The sequence below is a fragment of the Pristiophorus japonicus genome, chromosome 20, assembly GCF_044704955.1.
Source record: "Pristiophorus japonicus isolate sPriJap1 chromosome 20, sPriJap1.hap1, whole genome shotgun sequence".
NCBI classification, from domain to species: domain Eukaryota; kingdom Metazoa; phylum Chordata; class Chondrichthyes; family Pristiophoridae; genus Pristiophorus; species Pristiophorus japonicus.
Window position 1 is genome coordinate 85,469,764 of NC_091996.1, and position 20,201 is coordinate 85,489,964.

Consider the following 20,201-nt stretch of genomic DNA (forward strand, 5'->3'; position numbering starts at 1 on the left):
CCTGTGAAGCGCCTTGGGCCGTTTTACTAAAAGACAGACTTGCATTTATATAGCGCTTCCATGACCACTGGACGTCTCAAAGCGCTTTACAGCCAATTCTTTTGGAGTGCAGTCACTGTTGTCATGTGGGAAACGCGGCAGCCAATCTGCGCACAGCAAGCTCTCTCACACAGCAATGTGATAATGATCCATATAATCTGTTTTAGTGATGTTGATTGAGGGATAAATATTGGCCCTAGGACACCGGGGAGAACTCCCCTGCTCTTCTTCGAAATAGTACCGTGGGGATCTTTGATGTCCACCCGAGACATTTCACTACGTTAAAGGCGCTATATAAATTCAGATTGTTGTTCTGTTTCTTTCTCACTATCGGGGAAGTGAGATTACAGAAGCTAGCAGCAGAATAATATGGAATTTACAGGACAGGCCCATTGGGCCCCACCGCTCCGTGCCGGTGTTTATGCATCGATACTATTCACCTCGACCCCTCCCTGTGGCAGCGAGTTCCACATTCTCGCCACTCTCACCATGGTGACAGGGTGCGGGGGTGGGCTGGCTGATTGGCATCTCGTTCACCAAACCTGACCGTTGCCGTGGCGACCACAGGCCGGGAACGGGGCCTGGGAATTTCCCGGGCAGCCGGTGCCCCGAATCGCTGAGCGGTCGGACAGAGCTGGCACTCCCGGGGTGACTAGTCCGACTAAATTATAATTTAAACAGAGAAAAATTGCAAAGTTGTGCAGTACAGAGGCAATGTGGGAAACACGTCAGCCAACTTGCACACAGCAAGCTCCCACAAACAGCAATGTGATAATGACCAGATCATCTGCTTTTGCGATGTTGGTTGAGGGATAAATATTGGCATGTGCATGAAACACAAAATGTTAGTATGCAGGTACAGCAAGTGATCAGGAAGGCCAATGGACTGTTGGCCTTTATTGCAAAGGGGGATAGAGTATAAAAGCAGAGAAGTCATGCTACAACTGGACAGGGTATTGGTGAGGCCACACCTGGAGTACTGCATACAGTTTTGCTCTCCGTATTTAAGGAAGGATATATTGACATTGGAGGCTGTTCAGAGAAGGTTCACTCGGTTGATTCCGGAGATGAGGGGGTTGACTTATGAAGATAGGTTGAGTAGGTTGGGCCTCTACACATTGGCATTCAAAAGAATGAGAGGTGATCTTTTTGAAACTTACAAGATAATGAGGGGGCTCGACAAGGTGGATGCAGAGAGGATGTTTCCATTCATGGGGGAGACTAGAATTAGGGGACATAGTCTCAGAATAAGGGGCCGCCCATTTAAAACTGAGATGAGGAGGAATTTCTTCTCTGAGGGTTGTAAATTTGTGGAATTCTCTGCCCCAGAGGCTGGGACATTGAATATATTTAAGACGGTAACAGACAGATTTTTGTGCAATAAGGGAGTAAAGGGTTATGGGGAGCGGGCGGGGAAGTGGAGCTGAGTCCATGATCAGATCAGCCATGATCTTATTGAATGGCGGAGCAGGCTTGAGGGGCCGAATGGCCGACTCCTGCTCCTATTTCTTATGTTCTTGGGTTCTTATGACACAGTCTCTGGTGCTGGCTGACTTTTAATCAGCACCGACTATCACCCCGGGAGTAATTGGCGAATTTGGCCTGACTGTGTATCAGCCTCTGGCTCCGTGGGCAGCACTCTCGCCTCTGAGCCCGAGTGTTGTGGGTTCCAGTCCCACTCCAGGGACTTGAGCACATAAATCCAGGCCGACAGTCCCAGTGCCAGTACCGAGGGAGTGTCGGAGGTGTCGTCTTTCAGGTGAGACGCTAAACCGAGACCCCTGTCTGCCCTCTCCGTAAACGATCCCATGTCAACGATTGGAAGAAGGTGTTCTCCCCGGTGTCCTGGGGTAAACATTAATCCCTCAATCAACAACAACCACTTGTATTTATATAGCGCCGTTAAAGTAGTGAAACGTCCCAGGCCGCTTCACACGAATATTTTGAAATAAATAATTTGACACCGAGCTGCATAAGGAGAAATTAGCGCAGGTGACCAAAAGCTTGGTCAAAGAGGAAGGTTTTAAGGAGCGTCTTGAAGGAGGAGAGAGAGGTAGCAAGGTTTAGGGAGGAAGTTCCAGAGCTTGGGGCCCAGGCAACAGAAGGCATGGCCACCAATGGTGCAACGATTATAATCAGGGATGCTCAAGAGGGCAGAATTAGAGGAGCGCAGAGATCTCGTGGGGCTTATTGAATCACAGAAATTTTACGGCATGGAAGGAGGCCATTTCGGCCCATCGTGTCCACGCCGGCCGACAAAGAGCCACCCAGCCTAATCCCACTTTCCAGCTCTCGGTCCGTAGCCCTGCAGGTTACGGCACTTCAGGTGCACATCCAAGTACTTTTTAAATGTGGTGAGGGTTTCTGCCTCTACCACCCTTTCAGGCAGTGAGTTCCAGACCCCCACCACCCTCTGGGTGAAGAAATTTCCCCTCAAATCTCCTCTAAACATAAGAACATAAGAATTAGGAACAGGAGTAGGCCATCAAGCCCCTCGAGCCTGCTCTGCCATTCAACAAGATCATGGCTGATCTGGCCGTGGACTCAGCTCCACTTACCCGCCTGCTCCCCGTAACCCTTAATTCCCTTATTAATTCCCTTAAAAATCTATCTATCTGTGATTTGAATACATTCAATGAGCTAGCCTCAACTGCTTCCCTGGGCAGAGAATTCCACAGATTCACAACCCTCTGGGAGAAAAATTCCTTCTCAACTCGGTTTTAAATTGGCTCCCCCATATTTTGAGGCTGTGCCCCCTAGTTCTAGTCTCCCCCACCAGTGGAAACAACCTCTCTGCCTCTATCTTATCTATCCCTTTCATTATTTTAAATGTTTCTATAAGATCACCTCTCATCCTTCTGAACTCCAACAGTAAAGACCCAGTCTACTCAATCTATCATCATAAGGTAACCCCCTCATCTCCAGAATCAGTCTAGTGAATCATCTCTGTACCCCCTCCAAAGCTAGTATATCCTTCCTTAAGTAAGGTGACCAAAACTGCACGCAGTACTCCAGGTGCGGCCTCACCAATACCTTGTACAGTTGCAGCAGGACCTCCCTGCATTTGTACTCCATCCCTCTCGCAATGAAGGCCAACATTCCATTCGCCTTCCGGATTACCTGCTGCACCTGCAAACTAACTTTTTGGGATTCATGCACAAGGACCCCCAGGTCCCTCTGCACCGCAGCATGTTGTAATTTCTCCCCATTCAAATAATATTCCCTTTTACTGTTTTTTTTTCCCAAGGTGGACGACCTCACATTTTCCGACATTGTATTCCATCTGCCAAACCTTAGCCCATTCGCTTAACCTATCTAAATCTCTTTGCAGCCTCTCTGTCCTCTACACAACCCGCTTTCCCACTAATCTTTGTGTCATCTGCAAATTTTGTTGCACTGCACTCTGTCCCTCTTCTAGGTCATCGATGTATATTGTAAACAGTTGTGGTCCCAGCACCGATCCCTGTGGCACACCACTAACCACCAATTTCCAACCCGAAAAGGACCCATTTATCCCGACTCTCTGCTTTCTGTTCGCCAGCCAATTCTCGATCATGCTAATACATTTCCTCTGACTCCGCGTACCTTTATCTTCTGCAGTAACCTTTTGTGTGGCACCTTATGGAAATCTAAATACACCACATCCATTAGTACACCTCTATCCACCATGCTCGTTAGATCCTCAAAGAATTCCAGTAAATTAGTTAAACATGATTTCCCCTTCATGAATCCATGCTGCGTCTGCTTGATTGCACTATTCCTATCTAGATGTCCCGCTATTTCTTCCTTAATGATAGCTTCAAGCATTTTCCCCACTACAGATGTTAAACTAACCGGCCTATAGTTACCTGCCTTTTGTCTGCCCCCTTTTTTAAACAGGGGCGTTACATTAGCTGCTTTCCATTCCGCTGGTACCTCCCCAGAGTCCAGAGAATTTTGGTAGATTATAACAAATGCATCTGCTATAACTTCCGCCATCTCTTTTAATACCCTGGGATGCATTTCATCAGGACCAGGGGACTTGTCCACCTTGAGTCCCATTAGCCTGTCCAGCACTACCCCCCCTAGTGATAGTGATTGTCTCAAGGTCCTCCCTTCCCACATTCCCGTGACCAGCAATATTTGGCATGGTTTTTGTGTCTTCCACTGTGAAGACCGAAGCAAAATAATTGTTTGAGGTCTCAGCCATTGCCACATTTCCCATTATTAAATCCCCCTTCTCATCTTCTAAGGGACCAACATTTACTTTAGTCACTCTTTTCCGTTTTATATATCGGTAAAAGCTTTTACTATCTGTTTTTATGTTTTGCACAAGTTTACTTTCGTAATCTATCTTTCCTTTCTTTATTGCTTTCTTAGTCATACTTTGCTGTCGTTTAAAATTTTCCCAATCTTCTAGTTTCCCACTAACCTTGGCCACCTTATACACATTGATTTTTAATTTGATACTTTCCTTTATTTCCTTGGTTATCCACGGCAGATTTATCCCTTCTCTTACCGCTCTTCTTTTTCACTGGAATATATTTTTGTTGAGCACTATGAAAGAGCTCCTTAAAAGTCCTCCACTGTTCCTCAATTGTGCCACCGTTTAGTCTGTGTTCCCAGTCTACTTTAGCCAACTCTGCCGTCATCCCACTGTAGTCCCCTTTGTTTAAGCATAGTACAACCTCAACCTCAATCTGTATTACAAATTCATCCATACTGTGATCACTCATTCCGAGAGGATCTTTTACTAGGAGATCATTTATTATTCCTGTCTCATTACACAGGGCCAGATCTAAGATAGCTTGCTCCCTTGTAGATTCTGTAACATACTGTTCTAAGAAACAATCCCGTATGCATTCTATGAATTCCTCCTCAAGGCTATCCCGTGCGATTTGATTTGACCAATCGATATGTAGGTTAAAATCCCCCATGATTACTGCCGTTCCTTTTTCACATGCCTCCATTATTTCCTTGATTATTGTCCGCCCCACCGTGAAGTTATTATTTGGGGCCCATAAACTATGCCCACCAGTGACTTTTTCCCCTAACTATCTCCAATCTCCACCCACAATGATTCAACATTTTGTTCATTAGAGCGAATATCGTCTCTCACAACTGTCCTGATATCATCCTTTATTAACAGAGCTACCCCACCTCCTTTCCCTTCTTATCTATCTTTCCGAATTGTCAGATACCCCTGTGTGTTTAATTCCCAGTCTTGGCCACCCTGCAACCACGTTTCTGTAATGGCCACCAAATCATACCCATTTGTAATGATTTGTGCCGTCAACTAATTTACTTTGTTTCGAATGCTGCGTCGTTTAGGTAAAGTGTTTTAATACTAGTTTTTAAACCATGATTTTTCATTTGGACCCCCGCCCCCCCCCCCCGCAGCCCCTTTATATTCATACATATTGTCCCTTCCTCACCTTGTGGTTTACACTTACCCCAGTGCTACTCTGCTCTGTTGCCTCCTGCCTTTTGCATTCTTTCTTGGGGTCCTGTTCATCTGAGCTCTCACCCACTCTAACGAGCTCAGAGCGCTCTCCTGGGTTCCGAATATTCCTCGCATTGAGGCACCGAGCTTTCAGGCTTGCCTTTTTATTACACTTTGATCCTTTAGAATTTTACTGTACAGTGGCCCTTTTTGTTTTTTGCCTTGCGTTTCTCTGCCCTCCACTTTTACTCATCTCCTTTCTGTCTTTTGCTTCTGTCTCCATATTGGTTCCCATCCCCCTGCCATGTTAGTTCCAACTCCTCCCCAACAGCACTGGCAAACAGTCCCTCTAGGACATTGGTTCCTGTCCTGCCTAGGTGCAGACCGTCCGGTTTGTACTGGTCCCACCTCCCCCAGAACCGATTCCAATGCCCCAGGAATTTGAATCCCTCCCTGCTGCACTACTGCTCAAGCCACGTATTCATGTGAGCTATCCTGCGATTCCTACTCTGACTAGCTCGTGGCACTGGTAGCAATCCCGAGATTACTACTTTTGAGGTCCTACTTTTTAATTTAGCTCCTAGCTCCTTAAATTTGTCTTGTCGGACCTCATCCCTTTTTTTTAACCTATATCGTTGGTACCAATGTGCACCACGACAACTGGCTGTTCACCCTCCCTTTTCAGAATGTCCTGCACCCGCTCCGAGACACCCTTGACCCTTGCACCAGGGAGGCAACATACCATCCTGGAATCTCGGTTGTGGCCGCAGAATCGCCTATCTATTCCCCTTACAATTGAATCCCCTATCACTATCGCTCTCCCACTCTTTTTCCTGCCCTCCTGTGCAGCAGAGCCAGCCACGGTGCCATGAACTTGGCTGCTGCTGCCCTCCCCTGATGAGTCATCCCCCTCAACAGTACTCAAAGCGGTGTATCTGTTTTGCAGGGGGATGACGACAGGGGACGCCTGCACTACCTTCCTTGCACTGCTCTTCCTGCTGGTCTTCCATTCCCTATCTGGCTGTGGACCCTTCACCTGCGGTAAGACCAACTCGCTACACGTGCTACTCACGTCATTCTCAGCATCGTAGATGCTCCAGAGTGAATCCACCCTCAGCTCCAATTCCGCAACGCGGTCCATCAGGAGCTGGAGGCGGGTACACTTCCCGCACACGTAGTCGTCAGGGACACCGGAAGTGTCCCTGAGTTCCCACATGGTACAGGAGGAGCATATCACCTGTCCGAGCTCTCCTGCCATGACTTAACCCTTAGATACACTTAACCTCCCCCCAATTACTTTAAATCTATGCCCCCTGGTCGTTGACGCCTCTGCTAAGGGAAATAAGTGCGTCCTATCCACTCTATCCAGGCCCCTCATAATTTTAGACACCTCAATCATGTCTCCCCTCAGCCTCCTCTGTTCCAAAGAAAGGGTTGTGGGGCTGAAGGAGGTTCCAGGGATAGGGAGGGACCGAGGACCATGGAGGGATTCGAAAACAAGGATGAGAATTTTCAAATCAAAAATTTGAAATTAAAAAAGGAGGGGGAGAGAAAACGGGGGCTTATAGACCGGTTAGTCTGACATCGGTGGAGGGGAAAATGTTGGAATCAATTATTCAAGTGGATGTGGTGTATTTGGATTTTCAAAAGGCTTTTGACAAGGTCCCACACAAAAGATTGGTGTGCAAAATTAAAGCACATGGTATTGGGGGTAATGTACTGACGTGGATAGAGAACTGGTTGGCAGACAGGAAGCAGAGAGTCGGAATAAATGGGTCCTTTTCAGAATGGCAGGCAGTGACTAGTGGGGTGCCGCAGGGTTCAGTGCTGGGACCCCAGCTATTTACAATATACATCAATGATTTAGATGAAGGAATTCAATGTAATATCTCCAAGTTTGCAGATGACACTAAACTGGGTGGCGGTATGAGCTGTGAGGAGGACACTAAGAGGCTGCAGAGTGACTTGGACAGGTTAGGTGAGTGGGCAAATGCATGGCAGATGTAGTATAATGTGGATAAATATGAAGTCATCCACTTTGACACATTAGGAAAAGGAGAGGTCCAGCGAGACCTGGGTGTCATGGTACATCAGTCATTGAAAGTTGGCATGCAGGTACAGCAGGCAGTGAAGAAGGCAAATGGCATGTTGGCCTTCATAGCGACAGGATTTGAGTATAGGAGCAGGGAGGTCTTACTGCAGTTGTACAGGGCCTTGGTGAGGCCTCAGCTGGAATATTGTGTTCAGTTTTGGTCCCCTAATCCGAGGAAGGATGTTCTTGCTATTGAGGGAGTGCAGCAAAGGTTCACCAGACTGATTCCCGGGATGGCAGGACTGACATATGAGGAGAAACTGGATCAACTGGGCTTGTATACACTGAAGTTTAGAAGAATGAGAGGGGATCTCATAGAAACATATAAAATTCTGATGGGATTGCAAGAAGAATGTTCCCATTGCTGGGGAGTTCCAGAACCAGGGATCACAGTCTAAGAATAAGGGGTAAGCCATTTAGGACCGAGATGAGGAGAAACTTCTTCACTCAGAGAGTGGTCAACCTGTGGAATTCTCTACCGCAGAAAGTTGTTGAGGCCAGTTTGTTAGATATATTCAAAAGGGAGTTAGATGTGGCCCTTACGGCTAAAGGGATCAAGGGGTATGGAGAGAAAGCAGGAACGGGGTATTGAAGTTGAATGGTCAGCCATGATCATATTGAATGGTGATGAAGGCTCGAAGGGCCGAATGGCCTACTCCTGCACCTATTTCCTATGTTTCTAACTACTAAAAATCGAACAAACTCTATTCATTATTACTTCCCGCGGATAGGATCGGTGAACTGATTCAGCAGAATCAGACCTCCGCATCACTCGTCAATCAGAGGCATCCCCTTTCAGTCAACTCAGCGATTCGCTCCCCTGCTGTTAGTAACACTCACTGTCTCAAAATAAAGCTGTGACCTTTCACCTCGAGGGCATGGATCAAATGACCCTTGGTTCAAAGTTCCGCTTGTCCTTAGAGAACTTGCTGAAAGCATTGATCCCCGTGATTAATTGTGCTGCGTTAAATCCCACGGCCTGTGTGTGTGTGTGTGTGTGTGTGCACTCGTCAAACAGGACTGAGTATCCCGGCACTGACTGTGTGTATAACAGGACTGGAGAAATACCATCAACGATGTCTCCGCAAGATCCTGCAAATCCCCTGGGAGGACAGACGCACCAACGTTAGCGTCATCACCCAGGCCAACATCCCCAGCATTGAAGCTCCGTTGGGCGGGCCACATTGTCCGCATGCCAGACACGAGACTCCCAAAGCAAGAGTTCTACTCGGAACTCGTCCACGGCAAACGAGCCAATGGTGGGCTTAGGAAATGTCACAAGGACGACCTCAAAGCCTCCCTGAGAAAGCGCAACTTCCCCACCGACACCTGGGAGTCCCTGGCCACAGATCGCCCGAAGTGGAGGAAGAGCATCCGGCAGGGCGCTGAGCACCTCGCGTCTCATCGCCGAGAGCGTGCAGAAAGCAAGTGCAGGCAGCGGAAGGAGCATGCGACAAACCAGTCCCACCCACCCTTTCCTCCAACCACTGTCTGTCCCATCTGTGACAGAGACTGTAATTCCTGTATTGGACTGTTCAGTCACCTGAGAACTCACTTTTAGAGTGGAAGTAAGTCCTCATCGATTTTGAGGGAATGACAATGATGATGATGACAACAGGACTGAGTATAACGTGCCATGTTACTACAAGTTGTTGTTGTTGTATCTAACTCCATGCTGTACCTGCCCTGGGAGTGTTTGATGGGACACTGTAGAGGGAGCTTTACTCTGTATCTAACCCGTGCTGTACCTGCCCTGGGAGTGTTTGATGGGACAGTGAAGAGGGAGCTTTACTCTGTATCTAACCCCGTGCTGTACCTGTCCTGGGAGTGTTTGCTGGGACAGTGTAGAGGGAGCTTGACTCTGTATCTAACCCGTGCTGTACCTGCCCTGGGAGTGTTTGATGGGACAGTGTAGAGGGAGCTTTACTCTGTATCTAACCCCGTGCTGTACCTGTCCTGGGAGTGTTTGATGGGACAGTGTAGAGTGAGCTTGACTCTGTATCTAACCCGTGCTGTACCTGCCCTGGGAGTGTTTGATGGGACAGTGTCGAGGGAGCTTTACTCTGTATCTAACCCTGTGCTGTACCTGCCCTGTGAGTGTACCTGCCCTGTGAGGAAAAGTGGAGGGCAGAGAAACCCAAGGCAAAGAACAAAAAGGGCCACTGTACAGCAAAATTCTAAAAGGACAAAGGGTGTTAAAAAAACAAGCCTGAAGGCTTTGTGTCTTAATGCAAGGAGTATCCGTAATAAGGTGGATGAATTAACTGTGCAAATAGATGTTAACAAATATGATGTGATTGGGATTACAGAGACGTGGCTCCAGGATGATCAGGGCTGGGAACTCAACATCCAGGGGTATTCAACATTCAGGAAGGATAGAATAAAAGGAAAAGGTGGTGGGGTAGCATTGCTGGTTAAGGAGGAGATTAATGCAATAGTTAGGAAGGACATTAGCTTGGATGATGTGGAATCTATATGGGTAGAGCTGCAGAACACCAAAGGGCAAAAAACGTTAGTGGGAGTTGTGTACAGACCTCCAAACAGTAGTAGTGATGTTGGGGAGGGCATCAAACAGGAAATTAGGGGTGCATGCAATAAAGGTGCAGCAGTTATAATGGGTGACTTTAATCTGCACATAGATTGGGCTAACCAAACTGGAAGTAATGCGGTGGAGGAGGATTTCCTGGAGTGCATAAGGGATGGTTTTCTCGACCAATATGTCGAGGAACCAACTAGGGGGGAGGCCATCTTAGACTGGGTATTGTGTAATGAGAGAGGATTAATTAGCAATCTCGTTGTGCGAGGCCCCTTGGGGAAGAGTGACCATAATATGGTGGAATTCTGCATTAGGATGGAGAATGAAACAGTTAATTCAGAGACCATGGTCCAGAACTTAAAGAAGGGTAACTTTGAAGGTATGAGGCGTGAATTGGCTAGGATAGATTGGCGAATGATACTTAAGGGGTTGACTGTGGATGGGCAATGGCAGACATTTAGAGACTGCATGGATGAACTACAACAATTGTACATTCCTGTCTGGCGTTAAAATAAAAAAAGGGAAGGTGGCTCAATCGTGGCTATCAAGGGAAATGAGAGATAGTATTAAAGCCAAGGAAGTGGCATACAAATTGGCCAGAAATAGCAGCGAACCCGGGGACTGGGAGAAATTTAGAACTCAGCAGAGGAGGACAAAGGGTTTGATTAGGGCAGGGAAAATGGAGTACAAGAAGAAGCTTGCAGGGAACATTAAGACGGATTGCAAAAGTTTCTATAGATATGTAAAGAGAAAAAGGTTAGTAAAGACAAACGTAGGTCCCCTGCAGTCAGAATCAGAGGAAGTCATAACGGGGAACAAAGAAATGGCAGAACAATTGAACAAGTACTTTGGTTCGGTATTCACTGAGGAGGACACAAACAACCTTCCGGATATAAAAGGGGTCAGAGGGTCTGGTAAGGAGGAGGAACTGAGGGAAATCCTTATTAGTCGGGAAATTGTGTTGGGGAAATTGATGGGATTGAAGGCCGATAAATCCCCAGGGCCTGATGGACTGCATCCCAGAGTACTTAAGGAGGTGGCCTTGGAAATAGCGGATGCATTGACAGTCATTTTCCAACATTCCATTGACTCTGGATCAGTTCCTATCGAGTGGAGGGTAGCCAATGTAACCCCACTTTTTAAAAAAGGAGGGAGAGAGGAAACAGGGAATTATAGACCGTTCAGCCTGACATCGGTAGTGGGTAAAATGATGGAATCAATTATTAAGGATGTCATAGCAGTGCATTTGGAAAGAGGCGACATGATAGGTCCAAGTCAACATGGATTTGTGAAAGGGAAATCATGCTTGACAAATCTTCTGGAATTTTTTGAGGATGTTTCCAGTAGAGTGGACAACAGAGAACCAGTTGATGTGGTACATTTGGACTTTCAGAAGGCTTTCGACAAGGTCCCACACAAGAGATTAATGTGCAAAGTTAAAGCACATGGGATTGGGGGTAGTGTGCTGACATGGATTGAGAACTGGTTGTCAGACAGGAAGCAAAGAGTAGGAGTAAATGGGTACTTTTCAGAATGGCAGGCAGTGACTAGTGGGGTACCACAAGGTTCTGTGCTGGGGCCCCAGTTGTTTACACTGTACATTAATGATTTAGACGAGGGGATTAAATGTAGTATCTCCAAATTTGCAGATGACACTAAGTTGGGTGGCAGTGTGAGCTGTGAGGAGGATGCTGTGAGGCTGCAGAGTGACTTGGATAGGTTAGGTGAGTGGGCAAATGCATGGCAGATGAAGTATAATGTGGATAAATGTGAGGTTATCCACTTTGGTGGTAAAAACAGAGAGACAGACTATTATCTGAATGGTGACAGATTAGGAAAAGGGGAGGTGGAATGAGACCTGGGTGTCATGGTACATCAGTCATTGAAGGTTGGCATGCAGGTACAGCAGGCGGTTAAGAAAGCAAATGGCATGTTGGCCTTCATAGCGAGGGGATTTGAGTACAGGGGCAGGGAGGTGTTGCTACAGTTGTACAGGGCCTTGGTGAGGCCACACCTGGAGTATTGTGTACAGTTTTGGTCTCCTAACTTGAGGAAGGACATTCTTGCTATTGAGGGAGTGCAGCGACTGATTCCCGGGATGGCAGGACTGACCTATCAAGAAAGACTGGATCAACTGGGCTTGTATTCACTGGAGTTCAGAAGAATGAGAGGGGACCTCATAGAAACGTTTAAAATTCTGACGGGTTTAGACAGGTTAGATGCAGGAAGAATGTTCCCAATGTTGGGGAAGTCCAGAACCAGGGGTCACAGTCTAAGGATAAGGGGTAAGCCATTTAGGACCGAGATGAGGAGAAACTTCTTCACCCAGAGAGTGGTGAACCTGTGGAATTCTCTACCACAGAAAGTTGTTGAGGCCAATTCACTAAATATATTCAAAAAGGAGTTAGATGAAGTCCTTACTACTAGGGGGATCAAGGGGTATGGCGAGAAAGCAGGAATGGGGTACTGAAGTTGCATGTTCAGCCATGAACTCATTGAATGGCGGTGCAGGCTAGAAGGGCCGAATGGCCTACTCGTGCACCTATTTTCTATGTTTCTATGTTTGATGGGACAGTGTAGAGGGAGCTTTATTCTGTATCTAACCCGTGCTGTACCTGCCTTGGGAGTGTTTGATGGAACAATGCAGGGGAGCTTTCATCTGTATCTAACCTGTAGCGTACCTGCCCTGGGCATGTGTGATGGGATAGTGTAGAGGGAGCCTTATCTAATCCACGCTGTACCTGCCTTGGGAGTGTTTGATGGGACAATACAGAGGGAGCTTTAATATGTATCTAACCCTGTGCTGTACCTGCCCTGGGAGTGTTTGATTGGACAGTTTAGAGGGAGCTTTATTCTGTAAGTAACCGTGCTGTACCATGCCCTGATAGTATTTGATGGGATAGTGTAGAGAGAGCTTTACTCTGTATCTAACCTGTGGTGTACCTGCCCTGGGAGTGTGTGATGGGATAGTGTAGAAGGAGCCTTATCTAATCCACGCTGTAACTGCCTTGGGAGTGTTTGATGGGTCAGTGCAGAGGGAGCTTTAAAATGTATCTAACCCGTGGTGTAACTGCCCTAGGAGTGGTTGATGGGAGAGTGTCGAGGGAGCTTTATTCTGTATCTAACCTTTGCTATACCTGCCCTGCGAGTGTGTGATGGGAGAATGTAGGGGGAGCTTTACTCTGTATCTAACCCCGTGCTGTACCTGCTCTGGGAGTGTTTGATGGGACAATGTAGAGGGAGTTTTACTCTGTATCTAACACGTGCTGGACCTGACCTGGGAGTGTTTGATGGGACAGTGTAGAGGGAGCTTTACTCTGTATCTAACACATGCTGTACCTGCCTTGGGAGTTTTTGATGGGATAATGCAGGGGAGTTTTAATCTGTATCTAACCTGTGGTATCCCTGACCTGGCTGTGTGTGATGGGATAATGTAGAGGGAGCCTTATCTGATCCTCGCTGTACCTGCCTTGGGAGTGTTTGATGGGGCAGTACAGGGAGAGCTTTAATATGTATCTAACCTGTGCTGTACCTGCCCTGGGTGTGTTTGATGGGATTGTGTAGAGGGAGCTTTACTCTGTATCTAACCCACACTGCACCTGCCTTGGGAATTTTTGATAGGGCAATGCAGAGTGAGCTTTAATCTGTATCTAACCTGTGGTGTACCTGTCCTGCGAGTGTGTGATGGGATAGTGTAGAGGGAGCCTCATCTAATCCACGCTGTAACTGCCTTGGGAGTGTTTGATGGGACAGTGCAGAGGGAGCTTTACTCTGTAATCGAACACATGCTGTACCTGCCTTGGGAGTGTGTGATGGGACAGTATGGAGGGAGCTTCACTCTGTATCTATCCCTGTGTTGTACCTGCCCTGGGAGTGTTTGATGGGAACAGTGTAGAGGGAGCTTTACTCTCTAATTTAACCCCTGCTGTACATGCCCTGAGAGTGTTTGATGGGATAGTGTAGAGGGAGTTTTACTCTGTATCTAACCCGTGCTATACCTGTCTGGGAATGTGTGATGGGACAGTGTAGAGAGGGCTTTACACTCTATCTAGAAACATACAAACATAGAAAATAGGTGCAGGAGTAGGCCATTTGGCCCTTCAAGCCTGCACCACCATTCAATATGATCATGGCTGATCATTTTCTTCAGTACCCCATTCCTGCTTTCTCTCCATACCCCCTGATCCCTTTAGCTTTAAGGGCCACATCTAACTCCCTTTTGAATATATCCAACGAATTGGCCTCAACAACTTTCTGTGGTAGAGAATTCCACAGGTTCACAATTCTCTGGATGATGAAGTTTCTCCTCATCTCGGTCCTAAATGGCTTACCCTTTATCCATAGACTGTGACCCCTGGTTCTGGACTTCCCCAATATTGGGAACATTCTTCCTGCATCTAATCTGTCCAGTCCGTCAGAATTTTACATGTTTCTATGAGATCCCCTTTCATTCTTCTAAATTCCAGTGAATATAAGCCGAGTCGATCCAGTCTTTCTTCATATGTCAGTCCTGCCTTCCCAGGAATCAGTCTGGTGAACCTTCGCTGCACTCCCTCAATAGCAAGAATGTCCTTCCTCAGATTAGGAGACCAAAATTGTACACAATACTCAAGGTGTGGTCTCACCAAGGCCCTGTACAACTGTAGTAAGACCTCCCTGCTATTATACTCAAATCCTCTCGCTCGGAAGACCAACATGCCATTTGCCGCCTTCACCGCCTGCTGTGCCTGTATTCAACTTTCAATGACTGATGTACCATGACACACAGGTCTCGTTGCACCTCCCCTTTTACTAATCTGCCGCCATTCAGATAATAACCTGCCTCACTGTTTTTACCACCAAAGTGGATAACCTCACATTTATCTACAGTATCCCGCATCTGCCATGCATTTGCCCACTCACCTAACCCGTCCTCTTCACAGCTCACATCGCCACCCAGCTTAGTGTCATCTGCAAACTTGGAGATATTACATTTAATTCCTTCGTCTAAATCATTGATGTATATTGTAAATAGCTGGGGTCCCAGCACTGAATCCTGCGGCACCCCACTAGTCACTGCCTGCCATTCTGAAAAGGACCCGTTTATTCCTACTCTTTGCTTCCTGTCTGCCAACCAATTCTCTATCCACGTCAGTACATTACCCCCAATGCCATGTGCTTTAATTTTACACACCAATCTCTTGTGTGGGACCTTGTCAAAAGCCTTTTGAAGTCTAAATACACCACATCTACTGGCTTCCCCTTGTCCACTCTTCTAGTTACATCCTCAAAAAATTCCAGAAGATTCGTCAAGCATGATTTCCCTTTCATAAATCCATGCTGACTTGGACCGATCCTGTCACTGCTTTCCAAATGCGCTGCTATTACATCTTTATTAATTGATTCTAACACTTTCCCCACCACCGATGTCAGGCTAACCGGTCTATAATTACCTGTTTTCTCTTTTCCTCCTTTTTTAAAAAGTGGGGTTACATTAGCTACCCTCCAGTCCAAAGGAACTGATCCAGAGTCAATAGACTGTTGGAAAATGACCACCAATTCATGCACTATTTCTAGGACCACTTCCTTAGTACTCTGGAATGCAGACTGTTCAGTCCTGGGGATTTAAAGGCCATCAATCCCATCAATTTCCCTAACACAATTTGCTGACTAATAAGGATTTCCTTTAGTTACTCGGTCCCCCAGAATTTTCCGGGTGGTTATTTGTGTCTTCCTTAGTGAAGACAGAACCAAAGTATTTGTTCAATTGGTCTGCCATTTCTTTGTTCCCCATTATAAATTCACCTGATTCTGACTGCAAGGAACCTACGTTTGTCTTCACTCATGTTTTTCTCTTCATGTATCTGCAGAAGCTTTTGCAGTCAGTTTTTATGTTCCCTGCAAGTTTACTCTCATATTCTATTTTCCCCCTCCTAATTAAACCCTTTCTCCCAGTCCTCAGATTTGCTGCTTTTTCTGGACAATTTATATGCCTCTTCCTTGGATTTAACACTCTCCTTAATTTCCCTTGTTAGCCACGGTTGAGCCACCTTCCCCATTTTATTTTTACGCCAGACAGGGATGTACAATTGTTGAATTTCATTCATGTAATCTTTAAATATCTGCCATTGCCTATCCACTGTCAACCCTTTAAGTATCATTCACCAGTCGATCCTAGCCAATTCATCTCTCATACCATGGAACTTACTGTTATGTATGGAGAACGAGTCAGACTGAACAGTGTGAGCTCAAAGTAAAGTGTGACCTTAGTCTTTTATTGCAGGTATCCAGAGTGCCTCTCCAGCCTGTGAGGCCTCCTTAAGTACCTGTGCTCCCAAGGGATTATGGGATCCCTTGGGACTCTGGTGGCTATACAAGGTAAATACAAGTTTACATTTATAACAACACTCTTTTCCAACCCCCCCCCCCCCCCCGCCCCCCCAAAGTCAACAGTGTAACTATTTACAAGGTGAGCCGATCTGGTGCCCTTCTTTCCCTGGTTGATCGTCTTGGTGCAGATGCTGGTATTGGTGAACCATCTGTTGGACCCTCGCTGTGCAGCTGGCCTTGCTGGGCTGCCTGGTGTGTTCGGCCCTGCTGGGCTGCTACGGATGGTGGGTTCTGCTTCGTGGCCAACCACGGTGTCGGTTGCCACTGGTGTGTACATGTAAACTTGTATTTACCTTGTACAGCCACCAGAGGGCTCATCACCTGGAGTCCCAAGGGATCCCATAATCATTAGCTGGTTGCAATACACACCCGACGCCATACGACGACACATCACATACTAGTACCAAACGCTTACATGGATCATACAACACAAGCAATTTGTTTGAGCATAACAATTTTCTAGCTTTTTCAACGGCATTTTCTTGGCTTTTGCCCGATACCCATTCGTCTCCTTTACGCAGTAATGCGTGCAGTAGTTCTAACAGTGTGCTGAGACCCAGTTAGAAGTTACCAAAATAGTTCAGGAGTCCTAGAAACGACCGCAGCTCCGTCACGTTCTGTGGCCTCGGTGCGTTCTCGATTGCCTCCATCTTCGAATCGGTGGGTCTGATGCCGTCCGTCACGATTCTTCTCCACAAGAACTCCAGGAAAACACACTTCAAGCATTTTAACCTGAGCCCCACGTGGTTGAGCCGACTAGGTTCTGCAGATGCTCGCTTATGTCCCGACCTGTAACCAAGATGTCGTCCCGGAAGACCACTGTGCGCGGGACCGACTTCAGTAAGCTTTTCATGTTTCTCTGAATATCGCTGCTGCTGATCTGTTATGCAGGTGAGGCCCTTCAGTGATTCCTCCAGCTCCTGCGTCATGTAGGCCGAGGTCAAGTCCAGCTTCGTGAACGTCTTTCCTCCCGCCAGCGTAGCAAAAAGGTCGTCGGCCTTTGGTAGTGGATATTGGTCCTGCAGGGAGAAACGATTGATAGTTACTTTGTAATCACCACAGATTCTGACGGTGCTGTCTCCCTTGACAGGAACGATCGGACTGGCCCATTCATTGAATTCGATCAGCGAAATGATGCGCTGTCGTTGCAGCCGGTCCAGATCGATCTCTACCCTTTCTCTCATCATGTACAGTACTGCTCTCGCCTTGTGATGGATGGGTCACACCCCCGGAATTAGGGGGATCTGCACCTTTGCTCCTTGGAACTTCCCGATGCCTGGTTCGAACAGCGAAAGGAACTTGTTTAAGACCTAGGCACACGAAGTGTCGGCAGCGGACGAGAGCACTCAGACGTCGTCCCAGTTCCAGTGTATCTTTCCCAGACAGCTCCTGCCGAGCAGCGTGGGACCATCGCCCGGTACCACCCAGAGTGGTAGCTTGTGCACCGCTCCTTCGTAGGAGATTTTTACAGTAGCACTGCCAATTACGGGAATCAGTTCCTTTGTGTAAGTTCTCAGTTTTATGCGAATTGGAATCAAGACTGGCCTTGAGGCCTTGCCTCACCACAACTTTTCGAAAGTCTTTTTGCTCATAATGGACTGACTCGCGCCCGTGTCCAACTCCATTGACACCGGGAGTCCATTTAGTTCAACCTTCAGCATTATCGGGGGACACTTTGTGGTAAATGTATGCACCCCATATACCTCTGCCTCCTCGGTCTGAGGCTCTGGTTCGTCGTGATCCACCATGGATCTGTCCTCCTCTGCAACATGCAGGATTAGCAGCTCGCCTGCACATACGTTGGAGGTGTCCACAGCCCTTGCAAACGTACCCTTTGAAGCGGCATGAATGGAAACGATGATCACCCCCGCAGCGCCAACAAGGTGTTAATGGCCTAAGACATCTGTGAACGTACAGCTGCAGGCATGTGGGGCCTGCCCTGTACATTACGATTTGAAAACAACATCTCTTTGTCCACAGTACTTGTAGCAGCACTCGTGTGGTGAGAGGTTTGCTTAGTATTGTCACTGGTGGCAATGAATGCCTGGGCTATCACTGTGGCCTTACTCAAGGTAGGGGTCTCTACAGTCAAAAGTTTGCGAAGTATCGTTTCATGGCCAATGCCAAGTACGAAAAAGTCTCTGAGCACATACTCCAAATGTCCTTCAAATTCGCAATGTCCTGCAAGGCGTCTTAGCTCGGCGACATAACTCAGCACTTCCTGGCCTTCAGATCTTTTGTAGGTGTAGAACCAGTACCTCACCTTCAGAACACTTTTCTTCGGGTTCAGATGCTCCCGGTCCAGTGTGCACAAATCATCGTATGATCTCTCTGGATTTCGCTGGAGCGAGCAGATTCTTCATGAGGCCATACGTTAGTGCTCCGCAGACGGTGAGGAGAATCGCCCTTCGTTTGGCAGCGTTCGCTTCTCCTTCCAGCTCGTTGCCCACAAAGTATTGGTCGAGTCGATCGACGAAGGTTTCCCAATCATCTCCCTCCGAAAATTTCTCCAGGATGCCTACTGTGCTCTGCACGCGTAGGTTCATATCCCATCCTCGTCGCTAGTTGTTATGTATGAAGAAAGAGTCTGACTGGATACTGTGAGCTCAAAGTAAAGTGTGACCGTAGTCTTTTATTGCAGGTCTCCAGAGTGCCTCTCCAGCCTGTGAGGCCTCCTTAAATACCTGTGCTCTCAAGGGATTATGGGATCCCTTGGGGCTCAAGGGGATGAGCCATCTGGTGGCTGTACAAGGTAAATACAAGTTTACATATATAACAGTTATCTTTCTTTAAGATCAGGACCCGAGTCTCTGAATTAACTGTCATGGTTCCATCTTACTGAAGAATTCTACAATATTATGGTCACTCTTCCCCCAAGGGGCCTCGCACAACCGGTGCTGTATCTGCCCTGTGAATATTTAATAGGTTAGTGTAGAGGGAGCTTTATTCTGTATCTGACCCCGTGCTGTACCTGCCCTGGGAGTGTTTGATGGGACAGTGTAGAGGGAGCTTTACTCTGTATCTAACCCCCTGTACCTGCCCTGGGAGTGTTTGATGGGACAGTGTAGAGGGAGCTTTACTCTGTATCTAACCACGTGCTGTACCTGCCCTGGGAATGTTTGATGGGACAGTGTAGAGGGAGCTTTACTCTGTATCTAACCCCGTGCTGTACCTGCCCTGGGAGTGTTTGATGGGACAGTGTAGAGGGAGCTTTACTCTGTATCTAACCCCGTGCTGTACCTGCCCTGGGAGTGTTTGATGGGACAGTGTAGAGGGAGCTTTACTCTGTATCTAACCCCGTGCTGTACCTGCCCTGGGAGTGTTTGATGGGACAGTGTAGAGGGAGCTTTACTCTGTATCTAACCCCGTGCTGTACCTGCCCTGGGAGTGTTTGATGGGACAGTGTAGAGGGAGCTTTACTCTGTATCTAACCCCGTGCTGTACCTGCCCTGGGAGTGTTTGATGGGACAGTGTAGAGGGAGCTTTACTCTGTATCTAACCCCGTGCTATACCTGCCCTGGGAGTGTTTGATGGGACAGTGTAGAGGGAGCTTTACTCTGTATCTAACCCCGTGCTGTACCTGCCCTGGGAGTGTTTGATGGGACAGTGTAGAGGGAGCTTTACTCTGTATCTAACCCCGTGCTGTACCTGCCCTGGGAGTGTTTGATGGGACAGTGTAGAGGGAGCTTTACTCTGTATCTAACCCCGTGCTATACCTGCCCTGGGAGTGTTTGATGGGACAG

General features: G+C 47.4%; 1 protein-coding gene across 6 annotated transcripts in view; it reads left to right on the plus strand.

The window, feature by feature from the left end:
* Positions 1–20,201, plus strand: part of LOC139232638 (neuronal tyrosine-phosphorylated phosphoinositide-3-kinase adapter 1-like) — a 153,716-nt gene that overhangs the window by 95,041 nt on the left and 38,474 nt on the right. For 3 of the 6 annotated variants that reach the window (XM_070863077.1, XM_070863079.1, XM_070863078.1), the window contains exon 2: positions 6,408–6,502. The exons of 2 other annotated variants lie outside the window; for them this stretch is intronic. In XM_070863077.1, the coding sequence (XP_070719178.1) occupies positions 6,412–6,502 (91 nt within the window). In that variant the 5' untranslated portion in view covers positions 6,408–6,411. Of the gene's footprint in view, positions 1–6,407; positions 6,503–20,201 lie in introns of those variants that run through there. One more of the 6 variants, XM_070863082.1, reaches the window with a different exon arrangement.